The sequence below is a fragment of the Paramormyrops kingsleyae genome, chromosome 5 (genome assembly GCF_048594095.1).
Source record: "Paramormyrops kingsleyae isolate MSU_618 chromosome 5, PKINGS_0.4, whole genome shotgun sequence".
Classification (NCBI taxonomy): Eukaryota; Metazoa; Chordata; class Actinopteri; order Osteoglossiformes; family Mormyridae; genus Paramormyrops; species Paramormyrops kingsleyae.
The window spans coordinates 10,097,729-10,122,110 of NC_132801.1; the positions used below are offsets into that span (position 1 = coordinate 10,097,729).

Here is a 24,382-nt window from a genome sequence, read left to right on the forward strand (position 1 = left end):
TTTGTCAATGTACAAAGTACAAGTACGCAGACATCAAAATTCAGTTTGGCAACTAATCCAAAATATGCAAAATAGTGCGAAAGTGCTAGAAACAGCATTACAATGCATACATAGTGTGATAATTAGTGAATTTTTGTGATTAGTGATGAACCTGCTCCCTGTAAGGCTTCCTCATCCCCACTGATCTGACCCATTGCTATGATGTTGTCTGCAAACTTGATGGTGATGTTAGATTCATAGGGATGCTGTTATAGGTTAGCATGTAAGTTACAGTAGCATACAGGCTAGAACTAGCGTTATAATGGAACAGAATATCTGTATCGTCACTGTACTCATTCAACATAACTCTGTTTGCATTCTCCACCAATGATATTAAATAGAATAAAAATTAAAATTCAAAGATATGAAAGTGCTTAGCGCAATAATATGATTGGCATTGTTGAAACACGCAACAGTATATGATTAAAAATTAGTAGTACTGTAAACATGTAACACTATATGCAGATGATAGGGTGCAGGGTGCAATGGTTCAGTGCAATGACGGTCCATAGGGTCTAGAAACATTGTGCTTGTTGTGTGTTATACCAGCCTGATTAAAACCAACAACAAGTCGTTAAAGGGTCAATATAAACGAAAATGAAGTTTAATTCCAGCACAGAAAAAGGCAATTAAATAATTAAGGTCAAAGAGGGATATAATCAAGCCACCAGACAAGGTATCAGGAATTATAACAATGCATAAACAACAATTAATATTTGAAGGCGTGAGGCAATTAAATGATACAGAGTATTAAATTCCATCAATACACCCATTACAAGACGAAACAATAAAAAAAGTCAGTAGAGTCCTACAAACACTCTATTCAGAACGATTGATTACTTTGGAAGAGAAAAAATACTTAATTGATCCAGACATACCCTGTTTCGCTTATTATCTAAGATCCACACAAACCCCAAAGCTTGATGGTCCCTGGTGAGATCCCTAAAGGGAGACCTATTGTATTGGACTGTGGAAATAATACACACCGGATATATACAATATACTGATAGTTTTCTACAACACCACAGGAACTATTAAAAGGACACATGTGACTTTATTGCCAAATGTAAGGATATTCAGGTAACAGGTACAGACTTTGTGTTCACAGCAAATATTTTAGCTTACACTGCCTGGCCAAATAAAAGTCACAGTTTGAATTTAAATTAGCAAGTAATTAAAAGCCAATGATTGGATCATTATTACAGCTCAACATCGTTATGAAAAAGAATGTTGAGATGTTGCATAAGCATGTGGAAACAATGCACCATAATCAAATCTAATGGCAGTCCAGCGAAATATTAAAATGTGCGATGTTTTTTTGGCCAAGCAGAGTATATGGCAGAGTGGGAGGAGACCCTGAAAATGTAAATATCCTCCCTACATCTATTTCCAGGTCTGTCATCACAGGGAAACATTTTTTAAAACCTCTTAAATCTTATGCACACATATCATCCCAGTATTAGAATAAAACAAATGATCAATTTCACCTCTGCAAACCTTCTAAACACCATAGTATTTTTGGTCTTCTAGTAAAAGGCTACAGGATCTTTAAATCGATCCAAGGTCTATGTCAGGCACACAGATGCGCACGGCCAATTCCATAAAGCCAGCTTTCACCCTAAGGATACAATTGAGGGACTGAGCAAATCACAATTAATTGGATTTCACTGCATTTATTCAGACAAATGGGATTTAATTAGGTCACCAAAATCTCAAATTGGGCGACAGAGGTAAACTTTACACTGTCTGAGGGCTGAGGATGGCCAAGAAGAATAAAATTAAACTACTTTCCAAAATGACCAGTTACAGGAGTTTTGCTGCAGTTCGAATATATTGAACTTTGAGTAGTCAGTTACAGAACCAGTATTAGCATCTAAGATCCGTTTACTATTCTGAACAGTAAAAATCTACGAATTTACTAAAACAAGGTCACAGTCTGCAGCCTATCCCAGGAAGTACAGGGCGTATGATTGGCGACACCAGTCTATCACAAGGCACACACTCACATGCTACAGTATGTTTAATTTAGAGACATTAATTATCGTAAGCTCGTGTTTTTGAACTGTAACAGAAAACCAGAATAACAGCGTGACGGGAAGATTGTGCAAACGCCACACACAGAGCTGCAAGCTATAGGTTTTTAACTCCCACATTGCCACGATACAGTTTGCTATATATAATTTAAGGCTTATGAAACAGTCGTGGGAAAATGGGAAGAACTTTTAGTGTCGTCTGTGAGAAAATGAAGTACCAAGCACAGCGAACCTTTAGATGTAAACAAATTATACACTAATGAAATTAATTTAAAAACTCTAAACCACTAAATAAATGACAACCACTGACCTACATGCTTTCCACGACAGACCAGCTCCGAACCGCTAAAAAGTTACATCAGACCGTCCGCAGCGTCGGATGTTCTTCTGATGGTGGCGCTGTCACAAGCTGTGTTATGACACTTCATTACTACAACGGGAAACTCATATTAGATATGTACATAAACTGCTAACTGGTTAAGTTACGACCGTATCTAATCAAACGTTTAACACGAAGAGAATACTCTTTTTTGGGTAGATTTTGTGCTCTCAGTTGCTTTTATTAAAAACAAGAAAATCCACCAAGGGTCTTCAAACGCAGTTAGTATAGTCAAGAGGCCATGCATGCATGCATGCATCCATCCATCCATTTTATATACCTGCTCGTACTATGCAGGGAGGCGAATGTCCGGAGCCTATATCCTGGAAGCTACGGGCGCAAGGGAGGGAATACGATATATAAATAAATTCGTGTCATGTAACTTACGACGTCCTCACGAATACTTTCAGCATCGAGAAATACTAATGATAAAAACATAACCAACTTTTGTTGTGTTTTATGAAATGCATATAACCACTTTCTCACCCTTTCACGCGGCATATGACCGCATGACTTCAGAGAGAATAATCGGATTATCTAATGCTACAGATCAGCTTTGAATCCTTCAGCGGCGACATTTATGAATTTGGTCATACCGTGTCAAACGTTTCCACATTGTTTTCCCCAATAAACACACGTGTGCTCATTTTCGTCTAACTTGCTCAAAATAAGTTTGTTTTGCTCCAAACCTTTATTTAGCATAAAACTGACACAAATTGTTCACAAAAAACACGTAACAATAAACCCCATATCTACACTACATGATATTCGAGTCATAATGTCTTACTTGCAAACGAAATAATTGGTACGGAAACACAAGTTTATTTCACTGGGTTTAAGCGCCCTCTACTGACACATTGTTAAGAAAACCACAAACTGGACCGCTCACATATAATTATGATATAAAATACCATACAATAAAACTTCCCAGCCTTTATAAGGATAAAAGCTTGATGATGGATGCACGATACAGTTAGAAAAAACTTCACATTCATAAAAAATTCAACACATTATTAAGGATACATTAACATGATTAATTTAATATTATATTAAAACAGGATTAAAATTACACTGTAACAGATTAACATTAATAGGCACCATTTGGGAATCTATGTCCACAGAACATGCTTGCGTAAAAAGATTTAGAAAGCATTGTTCAGAAATCGTCTTCACTTACATCATAAATGTGGAAATAGATTTTTGTGCAATATAACAAAGTACTCAGATGTTTGACAAAAAAAAAATAGGAATCATAGTTGCAATATGCCTTATTTGTATTTTCTTTCTTAAAGTACTTATCATACACACGCACACACACACATATATGTGTATGTATTTATATGTATGTAGGCATGTATATGTATAGGCATAAGCGTGTTAGCGTCATGCATGACAATACTGTGATCAGAGTGAGGACAGGTTCCTAAATGTTGAGAAGGGGTACTGAGACCCGGACAGTGATGCACTGGGACTTCCAGCGGTTCCTCCCACTCTGTCATCCGCACATGGGGTCCAGTCCTGCACACACATCCACACACTCACAGTTAATACGCCGTGACCAAGCTGTGGATTGGATGTTCACAGCCCCTTGGTGGGGAACATCTCTGAGCAGATATGAAACATGAACAGACACACATACCAGTTTTTCCAGCACAATGCCAGATTCATGATAATATATTATTTCACTCGATTATTTGGCCAATCCTAACCCTGTGTACAATATGTACTACTGCAGAAAACAATAAACATATCGACACCCAGAGACATCGTTAGACCTATTTTAGGATTTTTTTAGCCCCCCGAAATAAATGTTTCTTGGTTTAAATCCATGAATAGTTTGCCATCCCCCCCAGTAAAGACTCAGCCCCCCTATTCATTCATCTCTAACTATACCCCTGTCGACACCTACCAGAAAAATTCCATTAATTTTTGTTATGGCTTTTGTATATTTTGTGTTAATAGACTCAATATAGAGTATTTAATTTTGGAACAGCCTAAACACTATATTTCATTCTTACTTTGACAGCTCCCAGATATAATGTATTTTTTTGAATAATAATAATAACATCTATAGCTGACTTTTGCTTTGCATAAATAAAGATAATAATTAAATGCACCTGGCTCCCAGTCCAGGGTTTACCTCGTCTTGTGTCCTGTACGGCCTGGGATTGGCTCCTGAGCCCCCTTATCGAGGACAGACACAGCGCCATGCACCCCTTACATCATAAGTTAACATACAGTAGTCTTTGAAAGCTTTTTCTTGCTAACAGTGAGGAACTCCCAAGCACACAGAGCTCTGTCATGAGTTTGTTGCCTGGGGAATAATTAAATTAGTCTGCTTAATTACTAAGGTGAATAATCCAAACCACAGTAAGCAGCTTCACAAGCAGCCCCATGGGAATCGGAGCCTGTGGGTGTTGATAGTTTGAAAAGGTGATGCAGAGTCCATACGGGCAAAGGGGAACACAATGGGTCACTTGCAGACACTTTTAGAAGAAGGTGATGCGTCGCTCCATAAAGCGGTGAGTCGCGGGATGGAGAGAGACACAAGGAGACCAGGCCGTGGTGCCGGGAGGGAATGTTATGCCAGCTCAGGCTGCACATTGGAAGTACAAGAGCGACGCAACTCTACAGTAAGCTGCTTTACCTGTGAGCCAACGCTGATGCGTCTCAGGGTTAGGTCTGCGGGAACACAAGAGTCAGAACTTAAGCTGAATGTCACTAAAATAATGGCTGCTTCCGTATGGATAATGTACCAGCCATAAATAGGGAAATTACAGAATATTTAAGTTTTATGTTAAAAATGTATTTAATGACTGCATCCATTTTTGCTCCCGTCTGTATATGGTTATTTTAACACTGTAATGGTATAGACCAGTTTAACACCCCATATTCGCAATTATCTTTGGTTTATTCCAATATTGTTAATTTACGGGAAACAGAAGTATGAGCTGTCATGGTTTGTTTCAAATGTAAACGAAAGTAAAGCTCTTCAGAAGCCTTGCGTCAATGACTGCCACGTGATGACGAGTCATCTGGCAAAGCGTGGGAAATGCCGTACCGACGACGCGGTCCGTGGCGTGCATGTGGTGCCAGAAGAGGGCCTCCTCCCTGAACACAACACAAAAATGTCTCATTTATGCTGTGTGCATTCATCAGGCGTTCTTTAAGAGATTTGTCTGCGCATAGCAAGATACCTTTTCCGCCTCTTCTCCGCCAAAGCTTTGACTGGAAGTGGAACAGAACCAGAATGTCAACACAGGCACACAGACAGACTATATATATACACAAGATACACAAGATAAAAGACGCCCAGAGGTACCTTTCATATACACTGCAAACCCCAGGCATCCCAGCGCTGCCATGAACAGTATGGATGCAGACAGAGAGCCTGCAATCAATGGCCAGTCTACCTCGCCTGCAGTGGTGCGACAGGTGAGACGTGACTCACTGGATCCATGTAAGACATATACAGTTTGGATGAGTGACAGTCAAAAGCTGTCGGCAAACAGCTCTGGGTGTTTGTGTTTCTGCTGGTATGATGCCCGTATTTTACCTCCGTCATCTGAGAGAGCAGGAGGCGGCACAGCTGCAGTATTTAAATTTGTTTCTGAAAGATAATGATAACGAGGAAACAAGTATGCATTTGTATGCATATACACACAGACAGACCATGAAGACCTTTTTAAGATAAATATGAAATGCACATGCCCACAAACACATGTCCACATACACATGCCCACATACACATGTCCACATACACATGTCCACATACACATGTCCACATACACATGCCCACATACACATGCAAACACCTTTAAAGCCAGGCAGGGTTATGGGAGCACTGCGTTCAGACTCTTTGACATCAGGGCCCAGATGCACACTGTACTGACACTGGTACTGGTTCTGCCTACTGGGCGGGGAAAAGCGGGCACTATGGCGGGTCTTGGAGGCCTTCTGGGAGATCACAGGCTGCGAGGATCCCAGATGGAAGAGCGAGAACAGGGCCCCGGGGTAAGACGGCAACCCCACACACTCCAAACTAATTTCCGTCTCGTCTATGGGGTCCTGACTGGTCAAGGACAGACTTGGTGCCGGCAACAACTCTGAGACAAAGAGAACCATACAGTATCACTGCATCAATAATCTGCTAATTATCCAGCATAGCAGAGATATAATCGGAAATAAAAAATATGAACCAGGACCATGTTGTGGCCAGGTGACAACAATAATGCCCAAAGAACATCCAGGGCAAAATCAGACCATCATAACATTCATCATGCCCAACAATCAAGATCAACACTGATTCTCCATTGTTTCATCTTCTCTGCTTTCTTCTTTTTCCCTCATATTTTCACTACTAAATAACACTGACTGCTGAGTTCACTTATTATAATCCATCTTATAATAATGTCTTCACCTTAAAATCCAGGCTTTGCACACTAGTTATAAAATGCCAGTGCCATCCAGTCCGTGACAGGGTGTCTAGAAAAGGTCTGGTGTAATACAGTGAAGTTTCTAGCCAGGGTTCCCTGAGGGCTCCACCCCCAACAGTAACCAGATCACATGATGCACCTCCAGCTTACCCAAGACTGTTAAGTGCACTGGCTCATTGAGGGTGGATCTGTCTGCCCATGTGCTGGCAAGGTGAGCTGGTAGAGATAGACATAGGACCCCTCATCTGCCACTCCCATGGCATGTGTTCCATTCCCACTGTTCTGTACTGATCACAGCTGAGGCCTGTGATCCATCTCCAGTGTCCCACATTAACCACAGCTGAGGGGTGTGATCCATCTCCAGTGTCCCACATTAACCACAGCTGAGGGTTGTGATCCATCTCCAGTGTTCCACATTAACCACAGCTGAGGTCTGTGATCCATTTCCAGTGTTTCACACTAACCACAGCTGAGGGGTGTGATCCATCTCCAGTGATCCACATTAACCACAGCTGAGGGATGTGATCCATCTCCAGTGTTCCACATTAACTACAGCTGAGGCCTGTGATCCATCTCCAGTGTTCCACATTAACCACAGCTGAGGGGTGTGATCCATCTCCAGTGTTCCATATTAACTACAGCTGAGGCCTGTGATCCATGTCCAGTGTTCCATATTAACCACAGCTGAGGGGTGTGATCCATCTCCAGTGTTCCATATTAACCACAGCTGAGGCATTTGATCCATCTCCAGCAATCTACATTATGCAGGGTATATAGAATAATATAGACCTCAGCTGTGGTCAATATGTAAGAGTGTGAATAGAATACAAGCCTCAGCTGTGGTCAATATGGAAGAGTGGGAATAGAATACAGGCCTCAGCTGTGGTCAATATGGAAGAGTAGGTGAGATTTGGAGGTGAGAATCAGCATCTCCAAATCCGAGACCATGGTCCTCAGCCAGAGAAGGGTAGAATGCTCTCTCCGGGTCGGGGATGGGGTCTTCCCCCAAGTGGAGGAGTTTAAGTATCTCGGGGTCTTGTTCACGAGTGAGGAAACGATGGAACGTGAGATCGACAGGCGGATCGGTGCGGCATCAGCAGTGATGCGGGCGCTGCATCGGTCTGTCATGGTGAAGAAGGAGCTGAGCCAAAAGGCAAAGCTCTTGATTTACCAGTCGATCTACGTTCCTACCCTCACCTATGGTCACGAGCTGTGGGTAGTGACCGAAAGAACGAGATCGCGAGTGCAAGCGGCCGAAATGAGTTTCCTCCGCAGGGTGGCTGGGCTCTCCCTTAGAGATAGGGTGAGGAGCTCGGTCATTCTGTTTGTTACTATATCTGTTAATTCTGTAAACCTTTGTGAACTACTGAAGGAATTACAGGAGGAACTACTGAAGGAACAAGTCATGAATAACATGAGATACTGATCTTATGTTTGTACATCAATAATGAATCATGATGCATCTTTTATCTCGACTATATTTGTTCAGGATTTGTTCATGATTAGTACTTCAGTAGTAACTGAGTTATTACTAAGTAATTGTGACCCATCAAGTGAAGTGTTACGGAACACACTTCTACCAGAAACTGATTTGGTGTAGTCTGCAAAGTTAACTGCACATTAAGCCAAACCAAGAAAACTTCACAGGATCTGAAGGTACTCATTCAGCAGAAGGATGGGTGTGGCAGCGTTTCGGTTGGTGCAAATGGCTGTGGGCTGCTATGGTACATATGTTACCTGCCTTTTCCTGTCAAACCGTCACCCCCCTGAAACTTCAGTGACAACATTCTAACCAGAAAGGGCTGCTTTTTTCCAAGCAGGTTCTAATGATGATTTCTTAACTATTATTAAACCCACTCATTATAATTCCATAAACAACTATAGATAAATTAATCCCTACAACCTTTAAATAGATTACATGTGGTTAGTTAGTTATTTTTGAAGCACTCTTTGTACTGCTAGCATCCTGCCCAGGGTATGCCCCTGTTTTGAGATCCTAGTAAGAGTTGAATCAAAAACAATATTTAAAAATTATAAAAAAATTGGATCAATGGAGCAGAATTTAGAAACCTCAGCTGGACTTCATGTTAATGCAGCACACAGAAGTGTACTGTTGAGTAGTACAATGCATCTCCATCTCCCAGTGAGACGGAGACGGGAAGAATTTCGATCCCAAGCTGCAATCACTCTACCATTTAAATCCCCGTCTTTCATAACTTTGAATGCAGCAACCCTTCCACAGCCAGATTCTGCAGCAGTAGAATCAACTGTAATTAGGGTCCATTGTAGGGTCACAGACTATAGCGAACCCTGAGAGCACATTAACATCGCTCACTGCCCATCATCCCTGTCTGCTGATCCTGCATTCCAGGAGAAGCCCAAACGGAGCACTGGTGCTCCTGCCTGCTGTCTCTACTCACCTACTGGTTTCATGTATTGGCTAAAATGGCTGTATACTTTGTCTTGGTCCTGGTACAGGCAACAGAAGCGTTTCTCCATCGCGAGGTGCATCTTCAGGGTGAAACGTGCCTCGGGCGTGTTTCCTGTGAAGGACACATTGTCCACCAAGTTCTTGTCCTGGTAGAGCTGGAACATAACCCCCCCGTGGCCAGGTGGGGCCCGACAGAGCAAGTCCACATTGCCCCGAGTCTGGGAGTGTTCCTGGGTGAGCAGGGGTACTGGAAGGACAGGCGCAGTGTCAGACATCTGGGCCGGAGCTGCAGTGAAAGAATGAGTGTCATGGTTCTGCAGCTACATCCTGGTATCATTTCAACTACGGCATGTTTTATTTAATTTTTATGTCCTTTGTCAGTTCAGTTTATGTCATGTCAACAGTTAAATGTGTATCAAAATTTAATCAAGATCAAGAGGTTAGAAAAACCCAAAGATCTACATACTTACCCCAAAATATCAATATGAGGGTGAACCCTGTGAACGGACAGCGATGTCGAGAGAGCAGCATTCTGTAAGGTCAGTGTGCTGAGCTGTCTTGATCTCCACTGAATCACATTCGAACACTGAGTTAAACCCACTTGCAACACAGGAAAAGTCTACTTCCTTCCTCCAAATCTGCAGTTTCATTTTCTGAATTGTTTTTTAAATACTGATAAAAAACTGATCTATCCACTACATGTTGATTCAGAAGCAGTTTAATTTCTCATACGAACACAAGTAAAGAAGGAATCCAAACTGTAAACTGCGGTCTTCACTGGTGTAAACATTTTTTCTTAGTGTTTACCATAAATATAGACAATTTATTAGGCTCTCTAATGATCTACAATACTGCGTGGAAGTCTTAGGCTGACACAAAAATTTTGTTTGTTGGTGTAAAACTATGATTTTCAAACTGTTAGCTTAGTCACTCCAAAACCTCTCCTGTGGGGATTCACCACAATATTTGCTGTTACCACCCAGTATACCCAGATATAGCTGACTACTAGCCTATCTCGTTTGGTTAATCAATACCTCATGTTGTTTATTAACTGGTTAATTAAGTGAGCTGGTGGTGAAATTTAAGAAATACATGGGCTGGGGGTTGGGGTTAGGGTTAGGGTTAGAAGTAGGGTTAGGGTTAGGTTTTAGAGTTTGGAGTTCGAGAAGGAAATTTAGGGTTAGGGAAGGGGATTTAGGGTTGGGGTTAGGATAGGGGTAGGGGGTTAGGGTTAGGGAATGAACCCCAAGGTTAATTCTGGTGCCCACCCTACTTCTTCCCATCCCCAGGCATTGCTGCTAAAAATTAGGAGATATAAAGTGCCTAATCAGCTTCAATTTTGCTCCATTTTTAGGGCTCAAAGTCCCAAGTCTTCACACAAGGGAAGAAGGGTAAGGGGTTAGGGTTAGGAGTAGGGTTGGGGTTAGATTTCGGGTTAGGGTTTACGGTGTTTGCTGGTGGTGAAATTTAAGAAATACATGGCTCGTGTGGGGTGTTCCTGAGGGGGGGTTTGGGAACTGTGGGGGTAGAAGCAGGAGGGTGGACAGAGTACGTGACAGGAAAATATATCTGCAAGACATTAAGCAACTGCAAGAAGATAGACAGTCTAACACCTATAACCACAAAAGTTATATTTACGCCAAGTATGCAATCCCTTATGTCCACATCAGTATTACACTGCACCATGTAGAACATCTGGGTCTGGCCGACCCAGTCGCAATATTTTTTTTAATGATTTTTTTTTAATTCGCGAATATAAAAAATGTCGTCTTTACTGCAAAGAGTCATCCCTTATGTGTCATGTAATACATTTTTGTGACCACTAGATGCCGACAAAGACCGTGGAAAGCCTTTCAAAGTTAGTGCGAGACCTAGCGGTTGCCCCATGTTTGAAATCTTCGACTGGGTCTTGAAGACCCTGAAATGGACATAAGGGTTAGGTTCTGAGAACACCTGTAAACAACAAGGGTTCTAAGAACTTAGAAATAAGCTAAGATGGAAATGTACCAGCTCTGCTGATTATGCTTTCGCTTTTGAGCAACACCAGAACAAGGAAGTAACTAAGCACAATGCAGGTGTAACAGTGTACATTTTGCTGTTTCCACTTGCACTCCTGTGTGAGCCAGCTTTTCCCATATATACTAATCGTATAGTGGTTAAATACTGGCCTCTAGTGGTAGCTCAGGTAGAACTGCTTGGCTCTCACAGTTTTGGAGATTAATCCAGCGGTAAGTTCTATGTCAATAGCGCTCCGATGTAATTAATTATTTATGCTCCAGTGAACATTCCAAATCAATATTGATTGACAGAGATTGCATCTCCCTCCTTGTAGATGTTGTCGGTGTACTTTGTGTTGTGTTTATGTAGTTTTGAGTGGATTTTCATCGAAGTTTTGAAACCACACGTGAAAATAGCTAACATTCCGTCTCTCCCCATACTAGCATTGCTTATGTATTCCAAGCTGTGCCGCCCTGCGGACTCCCAACCTTGTGTTATTCGTGCCAGGTGAATAAAACCGCTGCATAGCCCCACGTCCCTTCGTTCTTTAAGTGAAAACCACAACGCAGACACATGAGGGGTTACACAGGTATATAACACACAGTAAAGCTTTACTGGCCAGAACATGCTGAGCTGACACACTGGGGGTGTGTAGGCAGTCTGTTCCCGAGCCGGCTCGCATTAAAGCAATAAGAGGCATTAACAATAGAATGCATTACTGAATAAAGGAGTATTAATAAAAGTAACACTGAGAGTCTCCCTGTGTGATCTCTTCTCATCCGGACCCGGTGGAGCATCGTACTCCAACAATTTGGGGGCTCGTCCGGGATGAGAAGGACACCATCATTCGGCTAAAGTGGACAAGGCTTGACTGGACACGGAAGTATACAGGGTACCCAAGTAAAAAGGTAAGCAGAGCCTGTTTTATCGAAATCTGCATATTGAACATACTAAAAAAAGTATTCTGATGTGTCCTATCGGTCTGTCTGTCTGATTTTACGGAGACTTAAAGTGTTAGACACGTGATTGTAGACAATTTCAGAAGGGAAGACGGTGATAATTTCAGAAGGGAAGACGGTGATAATTTCAGAAGGGAAGACGGTGAAATCCTTGGTTTGGCAACCCCCCTACTAGTCGACGGGCGGTAGTGCACTGGACAGGGTCCAGTGGGCTGGGTTAAAATCCCGGGGGTAGGATCCCCAAAAAGTAAAGGGAAGAGGAGTCAGGGACAGAGGTCCCTAAAAGTCTGAGTCAGAATCTCGGAAAAGTAAAGGGATGAGGAGTCAGGGACAGAGGTCCCTAAAAGTCTGAGTCAGAATCTCGGAAAAGTAAAGGGATGAGGAGTCAGGGACAGAGGTCCCTAAAAGTCTGAGTCAGAATCTCGGTAAAGAGGGATGAAAAATTAGGGACAAAGGGTCCCTAAAGTTCTGAATTAAGGTCTCGGGGTAGAATCCCCGAAAGGTATATATACACGAGGGGAGAATAAGCAGTAAGTCTGGAGAAACTGTGGTGTTTGGTAATAGGACATTCTCAAACGCAAAAACAGTGTAAGAAGTGTGGGTGGAAAAATCGTAGGGAAGAATATACAGCATTATTGGATGAGTCAGAAAAAGTAAAATGGACGGTGAATTCAATAGGGAATTGGACGACGGAGGCTGGGGAAATAGTCCCAAACGCCCATGGAAAACTCTGTCAGATCAAATGAAACTTATGGAGGTGACGATATCGGAAGAAGTAGGCGAAAAGGATAGGGAAAAGGTGGTGGCAGATGCCAGGGAAAGAATGATGAGAGTAATTAGATGTGCAGGGTATAAGCCAGAGGATAGACGATCTTTAGGAGAATTACTCTGGTTACAGGAGAAAGAACACAGAAGGCAGGTAAAGGAAGCAGTCCGTCAGAAAAATGAAGTGGGGATGTTTAAAAAAGGGAAATGGGAAAAACAGGAGAAAAAGGTAGGAGAGGAAAAGAGAGTATGGTGGAAATTGGCAATGTTGTGGCAAGGGACAGATCATTTACATAGGGAGCCGATGGAGCAAAAGGGGCCGTCAGAGAATAAAAACAAAACGTGTTCGGATGACCCTCCCGCTTACTCTAGTGGAGGGACGGTGCCCTCCGCCCCAGTGGCACCAGTCACACATATGTGTCCTCAATTTACTATAACGTCGGGATCCGTCCTAATTGAATCAGAAAGACGGGGACAGGGACAGATGTATGACGGCTCTCGAACAGAAGGTTCAGAAGGAAAGGGAAGAGATGACCCAGGTGTGACAAGGGAACTGAATGACAGTCAGGGAACGGAGACTGAGGGAGAGGACGAATGTCCAACAACAAAGGCATTCGGGGCACGAGTACAAAGGGCTCAGATAGAGAGACGAAAGGGCCAGGCGTCACGGAAACAGAACCCGTGTGCTCTAGTGAATGAGCAGAGAAGTACCAGAGTCGAAATAGTGGGGACATTACATGGGGTTTGGTGACCCCGACGAAAAAGGCGCTAGGAGGGAAAGACCGCAGACACCATATGACAACTAGATCTAAAACTCGAGAGGCTACACAGTTCCCCCTCCTGCGGGAGGCAGGTCAGATGTGCGATAAATATAAGCCATTCTCCATAGGAGATGTCCAGGCGCTTACAGATAAATTACCTCCAGCTGCAGAGGGAGGAGGACAATGGTTAGAGAAGCTGGACCAGCTGACTACGGGTCAGAAATTGGCCCTAGGAGATTTTCGTGCCGTGGCCGCCAGGGCCATGGGCAAACACACTTTATTAGAATTAGAGGAAAGAGCAGGAATTCTTAGGCGAGAGGATAACATAGAACTGACCAGAGTGATAATGAAATTGGGTGACGCCCTGCGAGAGATGTTCCCTGCGCCCAGTGGAGCAGTGGTCCCGAAGTTTTTCTGGTACCCCAAATTACACCCGAGAGAGTATTTGGATCAGTGTAAGGAGGACTGGACCCGGAGGACGGGGTGCCATCCGGGGCGAGAGGGATTTCAGCGAGAGTGGTTTAGGCGTGCAGTTCTTGAAGGCATTCCTGAGAGGGTGAGGACCATAATGTTCGACAGTCCTGACCTCCCAGGGGCAGACTCCCAGGTGTGGGATAGACACCTGGTCCATCATTTACAGAGGGCAAAGGAGGACGTACATAAGGAGGAGAGTGAGGTAAAACAGTTACAGACACAGTTATTGAAACTCCAGGTGGGTGAGGCCAGGAAAAAGGTGAATGACGAGAAAAAGAAGGGACAGAGTAAACAAATGGTGGCTGGGGCACAACCAGAGGGACCCCAATTTCAACCACCCGGTCCGTGGTATGGACCCCCCACCTACCAACAGGGCGGGTGGGACCAACAATGGGGTCGAGGCCGGGGAGGTTGGGGCCGGGGAAACAGGGGCCGGGCCGTGAGAAGGGGTGCGTTGCAAGGTGGACAGCGGCCAGGGACCTGTTACAGGTGTGGGGGAACTGGACACTGGGCCCGTGATTTTGTGTGTTCTGCGAATGCAGCGGGTCAGGCCGGAGGTGCCCGTCCCGGTGGTCAGGGGCCGGCCGTGGCCCCACAGGTGATAGTGCCGCACGCGCAAGCAGTCCCCACCGCACAGGGCGTGGTCGCTGCGGGGCAATTCCCGTTCCTGGCCAGCGACGACTGGGGCTGGGAGCCCAATCAAGACTGACGGTCCCCACGGGTGGCCCAGGGAGCAGGGGAGGCAGACCCCATGCTCCCTCTCTTGGTCATGGACAAAGAACTGCCGTTCCTAGTAGACACCGGAGCCACGTATTCCACCCTCATCGTGGCCCCAGAACAACAGAAATACATCTACAGTGACCGTTGTGGGCTTCTCGGGGGAGGAACAGAGACTGCCAGTGACCAAGCCAGTTAAGGTGGTGGTGGGGAAACAGACTTTGCTCGACCCCTTTCTTGTGTCTCCCTCTGTGCCTGTGAACTTGCTGGGGAGAGACATGTTGGTGAAGCTGGGAGCATCAATTCTGTGCAGCGCTGATGGACTGGTTGTCACCTTGCCGGGGGGTACACGCATCCGCTGCAGTACGCAGACATGGGGGATGGGACAGTGTCTGATGCAGCCCGTCCAAGAACAGCCGCTGGCTGACATTTACTGGGCCCTGATAGAACCCAGCCTGATGGGTATTTTGGCAGCTTACTCTGCGTGGCGGCCCTGGATCTCGCTCCTAGAGCCTTATGTGCCTCCGCCCGACCCTCCCCATGTGACCCTTTTCTATGATAGGGATGACACCGAATGGTACGGAGAACTCTTTGCAGAGCAACTGGAAGGCCGCCAGTGGCAAGTTGCCTCTGAAAATATATACGTGGGTCCTGAAGGGGTGGCCTCAACCACCAATTTAACTGCAGAACAGCTTCCCTGGTACCGAATGGGCCAGGAAGCCGTCCCTCACGTCTCCCTGGCCCTCCACCCTAAGCATCAGGCTAAAGACTTAGGGCCAATGGTAAAAAGAGCCAGGGACGCCGGGGACTGGGCTCCGACCCAGGTCCCACAAATTTCCTTCTCGCCCTCCTGTAATACGTTTTGCATTCAGGTCACTGCACAAGACACTGCTCTCCTACAACATGAACAAATAACGAGGGATCACGGGCGTGAAAAGATGGACCATCCAAAAGTAGCAGCCCTGCTAGCTGCATTGCCTGATTCCCTATGGTCCACCAGTCCCACAGATGTCGGGCTGATCGATTGTCCCCCGGTGCAGTTCCAACTGCGCCCTGGGGAAGGCCCCCTGTGGATTAAACAGTACCCTCATAAACCAGTGGCAGAGGAGGGAATAGCTGAGATGATAGAAGGCCTGCTGAGGGGAGGGGTGTTGGAGGCGTCCACATCAGAATGGAACATGCCTATTGTTGGATCTTCACCTTAATGAAGATGCAGACTCAGCTTACCATTCAAATGACTTTATTCCAGGCACCATAACAATAACAGCTGCCTCTTCTTGGCGACTCGCACCAACCCCCACACAGGATACTACGTTACCCATAATACCATGTGTCACTCTCAATTACGGTGGCCCTGGTAACTCAAAATACATAACATCTCCTTCCCTCTTACAACTGATGTTCCCCATGCAAATAACAGAAAAATTAGTTAGCTCCCAAGGATACGAACATCCACCCAATTTCTGGTATCAACCCTTGCGTTAACATAGCAAAACATGACAACACTGGTGATTGAACATCACAGCCAACTATTCTCTTTCTCCTATGTCAATACACATAAGCATACATGGTATGAACTCTAACTCAGGGATGGGGTTAGACTATCTCAATACCTTGACTGATTCCAAGGGAATTATTCTGCCCCTGATGGTTTGGAATTGCCACTGATCTACTCTAAAGATCCAGGCGAACAGGGGTTCGCCGCTCTCTCTGAGGATATCGGCGCTCTGTGGGAACATCAGTCTTATTGTCCAATGAGGGTAAGATGTCTTTGGAACTCGACTGAACAGGTGTCTCAGTCCCTTCTGTTGCCAAATCCACAGCCGGCACAACTGGAACTGGGTACGGCATTTGTGTGGGGAAAAGAACTGAAGTGTCGGTCAGTGCCTCTGAAGAATCTCCTGGGAACCGCTCTGCTGATGCTGGTGAAGCGGAGAGGAGTTGATCAACGTGTCTTCGCCAAACACTATCGTCTGTCTGGACGGTATAAGAAACTGGTCCAGTTTGGGCAATGACCGTAGCAGGAACCCATTTAGGTCCGCCACTATACTGTAGTTTCTTGCCAACACAGTATCTCCTGCTGTGAAAACTCTGTTCTTAGCCTGTCGCTCTCTGCGTTGTATCTGTTTTTCCTGTTGACCTTGAACTACCTCTTTCACTGCTGCGGGTTTCAACAGATCATAGGTAGTACGCAGGTCTCTTTTGAGCATTAAGTTTGCAGGAGATGATCTTGTAGTGCTGTGAGGAGTGTTTCTGTAGTTCAACAGAAAGTTATGGAGTCTTTGATGTAGTTTCCCCTGTCCTTGTGATGCTTTGAGTGTTCGTTTAAGAGTCTGTATAAACCTTTCAGCAAGGCCGTTAGTAGCAGGATGGTAAGGAGCTGATGTGATGTGTTGCACTCCGTTAGCTTGTAGAAAAACAGACATTTCCTGCGACACAAGTTGGGGTCCATTGTCAGAGACTAGTTGAGCTGGGGATCCAAAACGACTGAACATCTCTCCTAGTTCTTCGATTGTCTTTTCTGTTGTAGTTGACTTCATTATAGCCACTTCAGGCCACTTGCTGTGTGCATCGACAGCGACCAGAAACATTCTGTCTTCCACTGGTCCTGCAAAATCAATGTGCACACGCTGCCAAGCCTCTTGTGGAAATTCCCAAGGATGGAGAGGAGCTAGTGGGGGATTATTTCTTATCTTCTGGCAAGCTGAACAACTTGTAGCCATTTCTTCGATTTGTCTGTCCATGCCTGGCCACCAGAAATAGCTTCTCGCGATTTCTTTCATCCTTACTATTCCACTATGTCCTGCATGAAGCTGTTGCAACATTTTCACACGAAGTGACATTGGAATGATTACTCGTCTTCCCCATAGCAAACATCCCGACTGGACAGAAAGCTCTAGCTGCCTGCTGAGGTAAGGCTTCAGGTATACACTGCTGCTAGGGGGGGGGGCGACCCTTAAGAATAATGTCCATGGCTTCTGACAACTCAGGATCATTACGAGTTTCCTTTTTGACCTGCACAGCTGAAACAGGCGCTCTTTCCACTTCCCTGAAGTAGAATATGTCCATGGTGTTTGAATCTGACTTTGGGACAGGGAGTGGCAGTCTGGACAACCCATCAGCGTTGCAATGGGTGTCTGATTTACGGTACTTAATATCATAAGAATGCGCGGATAACAGCAAGGCCCATCTCTGCAGTCGTGATGCAGCGAGAGACGGTATCCCGGTGTGTGGCCCCAGGATGGTTGTGAGAGGTCTGTGATCTGTCAGGAGTGTAAACTGCCTCCCATACAAGTATTGATGAAATTTCCGCACTCCAAAAACAATACTCAGTGCCTCTTTTTCCAACTGAGCATAGTTAGTCTCTGCTTTGTTCAACGTCCTGGAGGCAAAAGCAATAGGCTTTTCTTCACCGTTTGGCAGTATGTGAGAGATGACTGCCCCCACTCCGTATGGAGATGCGTCACAAGCAAGTTGAACTGGAAATGAGGGATTAAAATGGGTCAGGATCTCGGATGTGGTCAGCGCTTCTTTAGCTTTTTTGAAAGCCTCCTGGCAGCTGGCTGTCCATTTCCACGTCTTGTCCTGATGTAACAGTTCATGCAATGGTTTGATCAGTGATGCTAAATTGGGGATGAAACGCCCATAATAGTTCAATAACCCTAAAAAGGATCGCAATTGGCTGACATTTTGAGGTGGGGGTGCCTCCATAATGGCTGCAATTTTGGAGGGTGCTGTATGAAGTCCCTTAGCATCAATTACATGTCCAAGGTATTCCACAGATGGTCGAAAGAACTCACATTTGTCCTTGCGAACTCTTAACCCGTACTCTCTCAGTCTTTGAAGTATGGCATCCAAATTACGCAGGTGTTCTTCGTCGTTTGCTCCAGTACACAGAATATCATCCAGGTAGCACTGTACCCCTGGTAAACCACTGAGGATCTGATCCATTGCTCGTTGAAACAGTGCTGGGGCTGAAGTGATACCAAAAGGCAGTCTGCAATATCTGAGGAGTCCCTTATGTGTGTTTATAGTCAGCATTTCACGCGACTGTTCATCCACCTGCATTTGAAGGTAAGCCTGACTCAGATCTATTTTACTAAATTTCTGACCTCCACTCAGTCCAGCAAACAAGTCATCAATCAGAGGAAGCGGGTACTGTTCCGCTATTAAGACAGGGTTAAGGGTTACTTTGAAATCTCCACAGGTCCGAATTCCACCATTTTTTTTTGGTACCGGAACAATGGGCGTGGCCCATTCACTGGTTGTCACAGGCTCCAAAACCCCATTCTGGACCATAGCATCCAAGTCAGCTTCCACCTTCGGTCTGATAGCATACGGCACTGGTCTTGCTTTCAAAAACACCGGTTTGGTGCCAGGCTTCACATGAAGCCTCACCAAAATATCTTTCATGCTGCCCAGTTCATCACGAAAGACCTCTTTGTGCCTTTCCATTATCAGCTGCAGTTCTGTTGAACTGTCTGACATTTTTCTCACCTCTTGCCAGTTAAGCTGAATTGCCTTTAACCACAAACGTCCCATTATAGCTGCATAGTTTCCTTTTGTTATGTAGACTGGGAGTCTCACAGTCTGATCATTGCACTGCACCAGTACATCTGTCATCCCTTTCATGTGCACTGGATGTCCCGTATATGCTCTGAAGACAGTGTCCGAAGGACGTAGAGGAAGATGTCTCATGTATTTCCTGTAGATTTTATAGGACACTAAGGATGCCTTTGATCCGGTGTCTATTTGCATCTGTACTGAATGACCTTCCAACTTGGCGTTGGTCCAGAACCCATCTGAGCTCTCACTCACAGTCATTACTCGTAATGTATTTACGGTGACAGATGTGTCTTCTGAAGAAGAATCACTGTTGCTCTCCTTTTCGTGTTTGACTGTGTGAACATGTCTTATGTTCTTGTAATTTGTACTGTTCTTTATATTTCTTGTCTTTGAATCTTTCTCTTTGCTCTTTTTATTTCTGCAAGCACGTTCCACATGACCCCTTTCTCCACAGCTTCGGCAGTCCATATCCTTGCACCAACATGCAGAAGCAATATGACCAGATTTACCACAACGAAAGCATGGCCCTTGAAAATCTTGATTACTGCTGCTAAGTTTGTGAACTTTGCCTAGTGCATGCAGCTGTTGGGCCTCTTTAGATGCCATTTCCATTGAAACACTTATATTAATGGCCTTTTCAACAGTCAGATCACTTTCTGTGAGCAGCCTCTTCTGGGTTGCTTCATTTTTTAGTCCACAAACAAGCCTGTCCCTTAATGCATCATTTAGAGCATCTCTAAACTCACAATGTTCAGCCAGCTTGCGTAAAGCTGCAACAAACATGGTGACAGACTCACCCTCTTCTTGATTTCGCCTGTGAAATCTAAATCTCTCGGCAATCACCAGAGGCTTGGGGGAAAAATGGTTGGTAAGTGTGTCCACAAGTTCTTTATGTGTTTTACTCCCTGGTTTTACTGGCTGTAGGATGTTCCGGAGCAGATTAAAAGTCTTTGGGCCGATCATGCTCAAGAAAGTGGGCACAATCTTGTCGTCACTTATACCATTTGCTGCGACAAAGTAGCCAAACCGCTCCGTATATGAGCTCCACTGCTCTATGTTCTCATCGAAAGGACCGATTGAGCCGATAAGTCCAGCCATTATATATATATATAGATATATATATATATATATAGATATTTTATTTTATTTATTTTTTTTTTCTTTCTTGCCCACCACCACCCCCCCTCTTCGGAGGACAACTTTATTTTACATTACATTCAAGAGTAAAGATTGTGGCCGCTCCGAACTCACCAGTACCGTGGAAAAGGAGAAAAACAGGGGGGGTACAAAAACAACAAGCGTAACAATAACAGACATCAATCACCATGGGGAGAGGGGGAGAGAGAAAGGAAAAAAAAAAAGGTATACAGAAATAATAACACTAATAATGTAGGCGGGATGGAAAAAAGATGAAGTATAGGGGAATACAGAATACAAACAACCATAAGAAACATAACACTCATCAAACAACAAGAATTATAACAACATCAGTGATACTAATAATAATTAATACAAATCGGCATTATATATATGTAGCATACACACACGTAATCGTACCGTTATATATGTATATTTCAATTCCTAAATCTATAACATACCCTAAAAAGTAATAATAATAATGATATTGATCGCTCAACCAGTCTTGTATGCATGTGCAAGTGTAGGTGTGACCTGATTTGTCATTGGATGTGCTGGCATTTAATGCCGTCAGGGGAGGCGGCAGCACCCCCCCCCCCCCCCAGGCCCAAGGCGAAGGCAGGAGAACCAGGCAACCGAGGCCACCCTACTGCCCCCCCGGCACAAGGGCCCACAGCCACGCATCCCAGAGACAACCACCCGCCCAACCCGAGAGGGAGCCCGCGAGGGACTAAGGGGGCGCCAACCCCCGCACAGGGAGGCCCGCAGAGGGAGGACGGGCGGCGAGCCCCCCAGCCCCACCCGCAACCCCCCCACCGGGGCAGGCGGGTCCAGGGCCGAAGGGCCCCACCCACCGGGACCACCCCCCCCACCCCCCGGCGGACGGCCCCCCACACACCGGGGGAGCCCCAGCCCCCCCAGCCCGTCCCCCGGGAGGACGGGCCGCCACACACCGGGGGAGCCCCAGCCCCCCCAGCCCGTCCCCCGGGAGGACGGGCCGCCGCCCACCGCAGCGACCCGGCACGCCTCCCCCCCAACACTGCAGGATGATCCAAGGGGGGCCCATACAAAGAGCCCCCCCCCCACCCGGGAGCGGACCCGCGGCGACCGGGGAGCGGCAGACACCCCGCCCAGCCCAGACCGAACCCCCCAATCCGCCTAGCAGGGCCCAGAGTGTCCCAAGATTCCCCGGACCGCCCGCCAGGGCCCCACCACGGCGCAGCAGAGCCAAGCACCACCCGGCCCGCGGCCCAAGAGAGGAGGCCGCCCATACCCACCAGGGCCACCCGAACCCCCCCATGATGGGTCTTCCCCCCGGCGGGCCACCCCACCCGCACAGGGCCAGAGACAGAGAGTTAGGGGGGGCCCTCAGCCCCCATCCCCTCCCTGACCCATGTTGGTGTGAAGTGTGCATGTACATGTGTGAGAGAGTTGTGTGTTTATGTCTACTATGCATTAAAATTACTGGGTGCAGTTCGGGTATGAGGGCCCCACCACTGGCAGATGGCAGAGTCCCCCATCCCCCTCCCCGCACCCCCAAGGCCCTAATGTAATGTGGACTGTGTATATGACTAAGGTGCAAAAAGTGGGCGAGCAGTTGAGGCATGGGCACCCCCCCGCTGGCAGACGGCAGAGCCCCACCTGCCTCAACCCACCTCCTCAGCCCTAGTGTCATGTGGTGTCTAACATGTAAGTAAAAATTGAGGGGCAGTGACTCGGCGCACCTCCCCACTGCCCCTCAAGGCCCTAGTGTTGTGTGAAATGTGGTGTTGGACCCAGGGGAGCAATAAGGGCGTGCCAGGAGTGGGCCCCCCCCGGCACCGGGGCCAGATCCCCGACTGGCCCCGATTAGTCCCCATCCCTGACCCCGCACAGCCGGCAGGGACGGCCAACCGAGGTGTTCAGGGGCGGCACAGGCAGCCCAGCAGCAGGGAACGCCCCCCCCCCCCCAGGCGCAGACCGGGAGAGACCCACCCCACCACGCCCGATGAGACCCCAGCTAGCGGCCAAGGACGGGACAACCCCAGACCCCCCCGGCAAACGGGGAGCCGGACCAGCCAGGCGGGGTAACCCCCGCCCCCCGGCCACCCCAGGCCCCCCCCCAGGCGAGGCAGAGGCTCCCCCCACCGCCCCCCCCAAACCACCCCACAGCGCCCGAGGGCCCCGCGCCGGAATCGCCAACGGCAGACAACGACCCGTCCCCACCAGGCAACGGGCCCGGGCAGACCAGGCCCCCCAGCATGCGGGCGACCACCCGCCCGGGAGCCGGAGCAGCGGCCCCAGCAGATAGAGCCCACGCCCCCAAACCCACGCACCCCAGCGCAGCGGCCCAGGCGGAACCCAGAGGCCCCACCCCCCGATCCCCCCCCAGCGCGCCACCCACCCCGCGGGGGCAGAACCCCCCCACCCCCCGCACCGCCCCCACCAGGCCAGGCCAGCGGCCACCCAGAGACACTGACCACGCGCCCTCAGCCAAGAGAAACACCAGAGGACCCCAACAACCCAGCCCCCCCACCCCCAGCCCCCAACCCGGGACGGTGACGGCAAGGCCCCACCACCCCTGACGACATTACGTTAAAAAATTCATTATTGGAGTCCAACTGTCTTCAAAATCGATCAATTGATTTTTCTTACAGGCAGACATCCTCTCCATGGAAACATAATCCCAGAGTAGATTTTTGAACAGATTTATGTTTAAATTCTCTTTTGACTTCCAGTTCAGAAGGATTGTTTTCTTAGCAATGGTTAGTACTGTGAGAAGCATGCAAGATTTATTCATGTCCATATTAGTGTCAGTGAGGTCCCCAAGCAGGCAGAGTGAGGGGGAGGGTGGGATGGGATGCCCTAGGTGTGTCGATAAGTCTTCACAAATCCTTTGCCAGAATTCGTTGACCGGTGTGCAATACCAGAAAGCATGCAGGTAATTATCTGGTGCATCCGTCTTACAAGTTAGGCATATGTCAGTATCTCTGATACCCATCTGGAACATCCTCTGCCCTGTGTAGTGTGTTCTGTGTAAAATTTTGTATTGTAAAAGCTGCAGGTTGGAGTTCCGATTCATTCGAAAGGTATTCAAGCAAATTTGCCTCCAGAAGTTAGTGTCTTGATTGATAAGTAAATCCCTTTCCCATTTGTGGGTAGGGAGTGAGAGCGTTGTATCAGATTCTGCTAGATGCACGTAAATCCTAGACAGTAGTTTTTTAGTTGGAGTTATTAAGAAGTTTGCTATTTTAGGTGAAAGCTCCAGATCTAATTGCTTACGGCACCATCTATTGTGTATTATTGATTTATTATTTTTTTACCGCACTGCTCCGTTACAGAAGGTTTCCCCTGGGTACTTACAGCGTTCGGAGTAACTCAGTTGGTGTCGCCAGACCACTCCTCCCTTCTCAGCAGGACATGCCAGTATGTACGCAGCTAGCATTAGCCGGGGCTCCCGCCAGAAAAAAAAAAGAAGCGAGAGGGGGGAAAAAAAAACTTTCTCCCGTGTATGTATTAATTTACTTTTTTTTTGTTTTTGTCAGAGACAACACGCGTCGATTCAGACGTCCTCATCGCCACTTTTGTTGGATCTTCACCTTAATGAAGATGCAGACTCAGCTTACCATTCAAATGACTTTATTCCAGGCACCATAACAATAACAGCTGCCTCTTCTTGGCGACTCGCACCAACCCCCACACAGGATA

General features: G+C 46.6%; 1 protein-coding gene and 1 long non-coding RNA gene across 6 annotated transcripts; one reads left to right on the top strand and one right to left on the bottom strand.

Annotated features, from left to right (window-relative positions):
* Positions 1-621: 621 nt before the first annotated feature.
* Positions 622-24,382, bottom strand: LOC111833513 (uncharacterized). 5 transcript variants are annotated; one of them, XM_023791843.2, is made up of 8 exons: positions 24,038-24,367; positions 9,308-9,604; positions 6,008-6,061; positions 5,774-5,869; positions 5,649-5,679; positions 5,513-5,562; positions 5,099-5,133; positions 622-3,969 (listed from the first exon to the last, which is right to left on the bottom strand). In XM_023791843.2, exons 1-8 carry the CDS (start codon positions 24,117-24,119, stop codon positions 3,856-3,858), a joined length of 759 nt encoding a protein of 252 aa, XP_023647611.1. In that variant the 5' UTR covers positions 24,120-24,367; the 3' UTR covers positions 622-3,855. The 5 variants fall into 5 exon arrangements, 2 of the variants coding, with proteins under 2 accessions (XP_023647611.1, XP_023647610.1); XR_002835776.2 differs by lacking the exons at positions 622-3,969; positions 5,099-5,133; positions 5,513-5,562 and adding an exon at positions 9,789-9,886 and having other exon boundaries at positions 5,645-5,679; positions 6,008-6,557; positions 24,038-24,185; XR_002835775.2 differs by lacking the exons at positions 622-3,969; positions 5,099-5,133; positions 5,513-5,562 and having other exon boundaries at positions 5,645-5,679; positions 6,008-6,557; positions 24,038-24,380.
* Positions 11,265-17,438, top strand: LOC111833514 (uncharacterized). The gene is made up of 2 exons (XR_011991704.1): positions 11,265-11,393; positions 11,906-17,438. It is a non-coding gene; the product is annotated as an uncharacterized lncRNA (long non-coding RNA).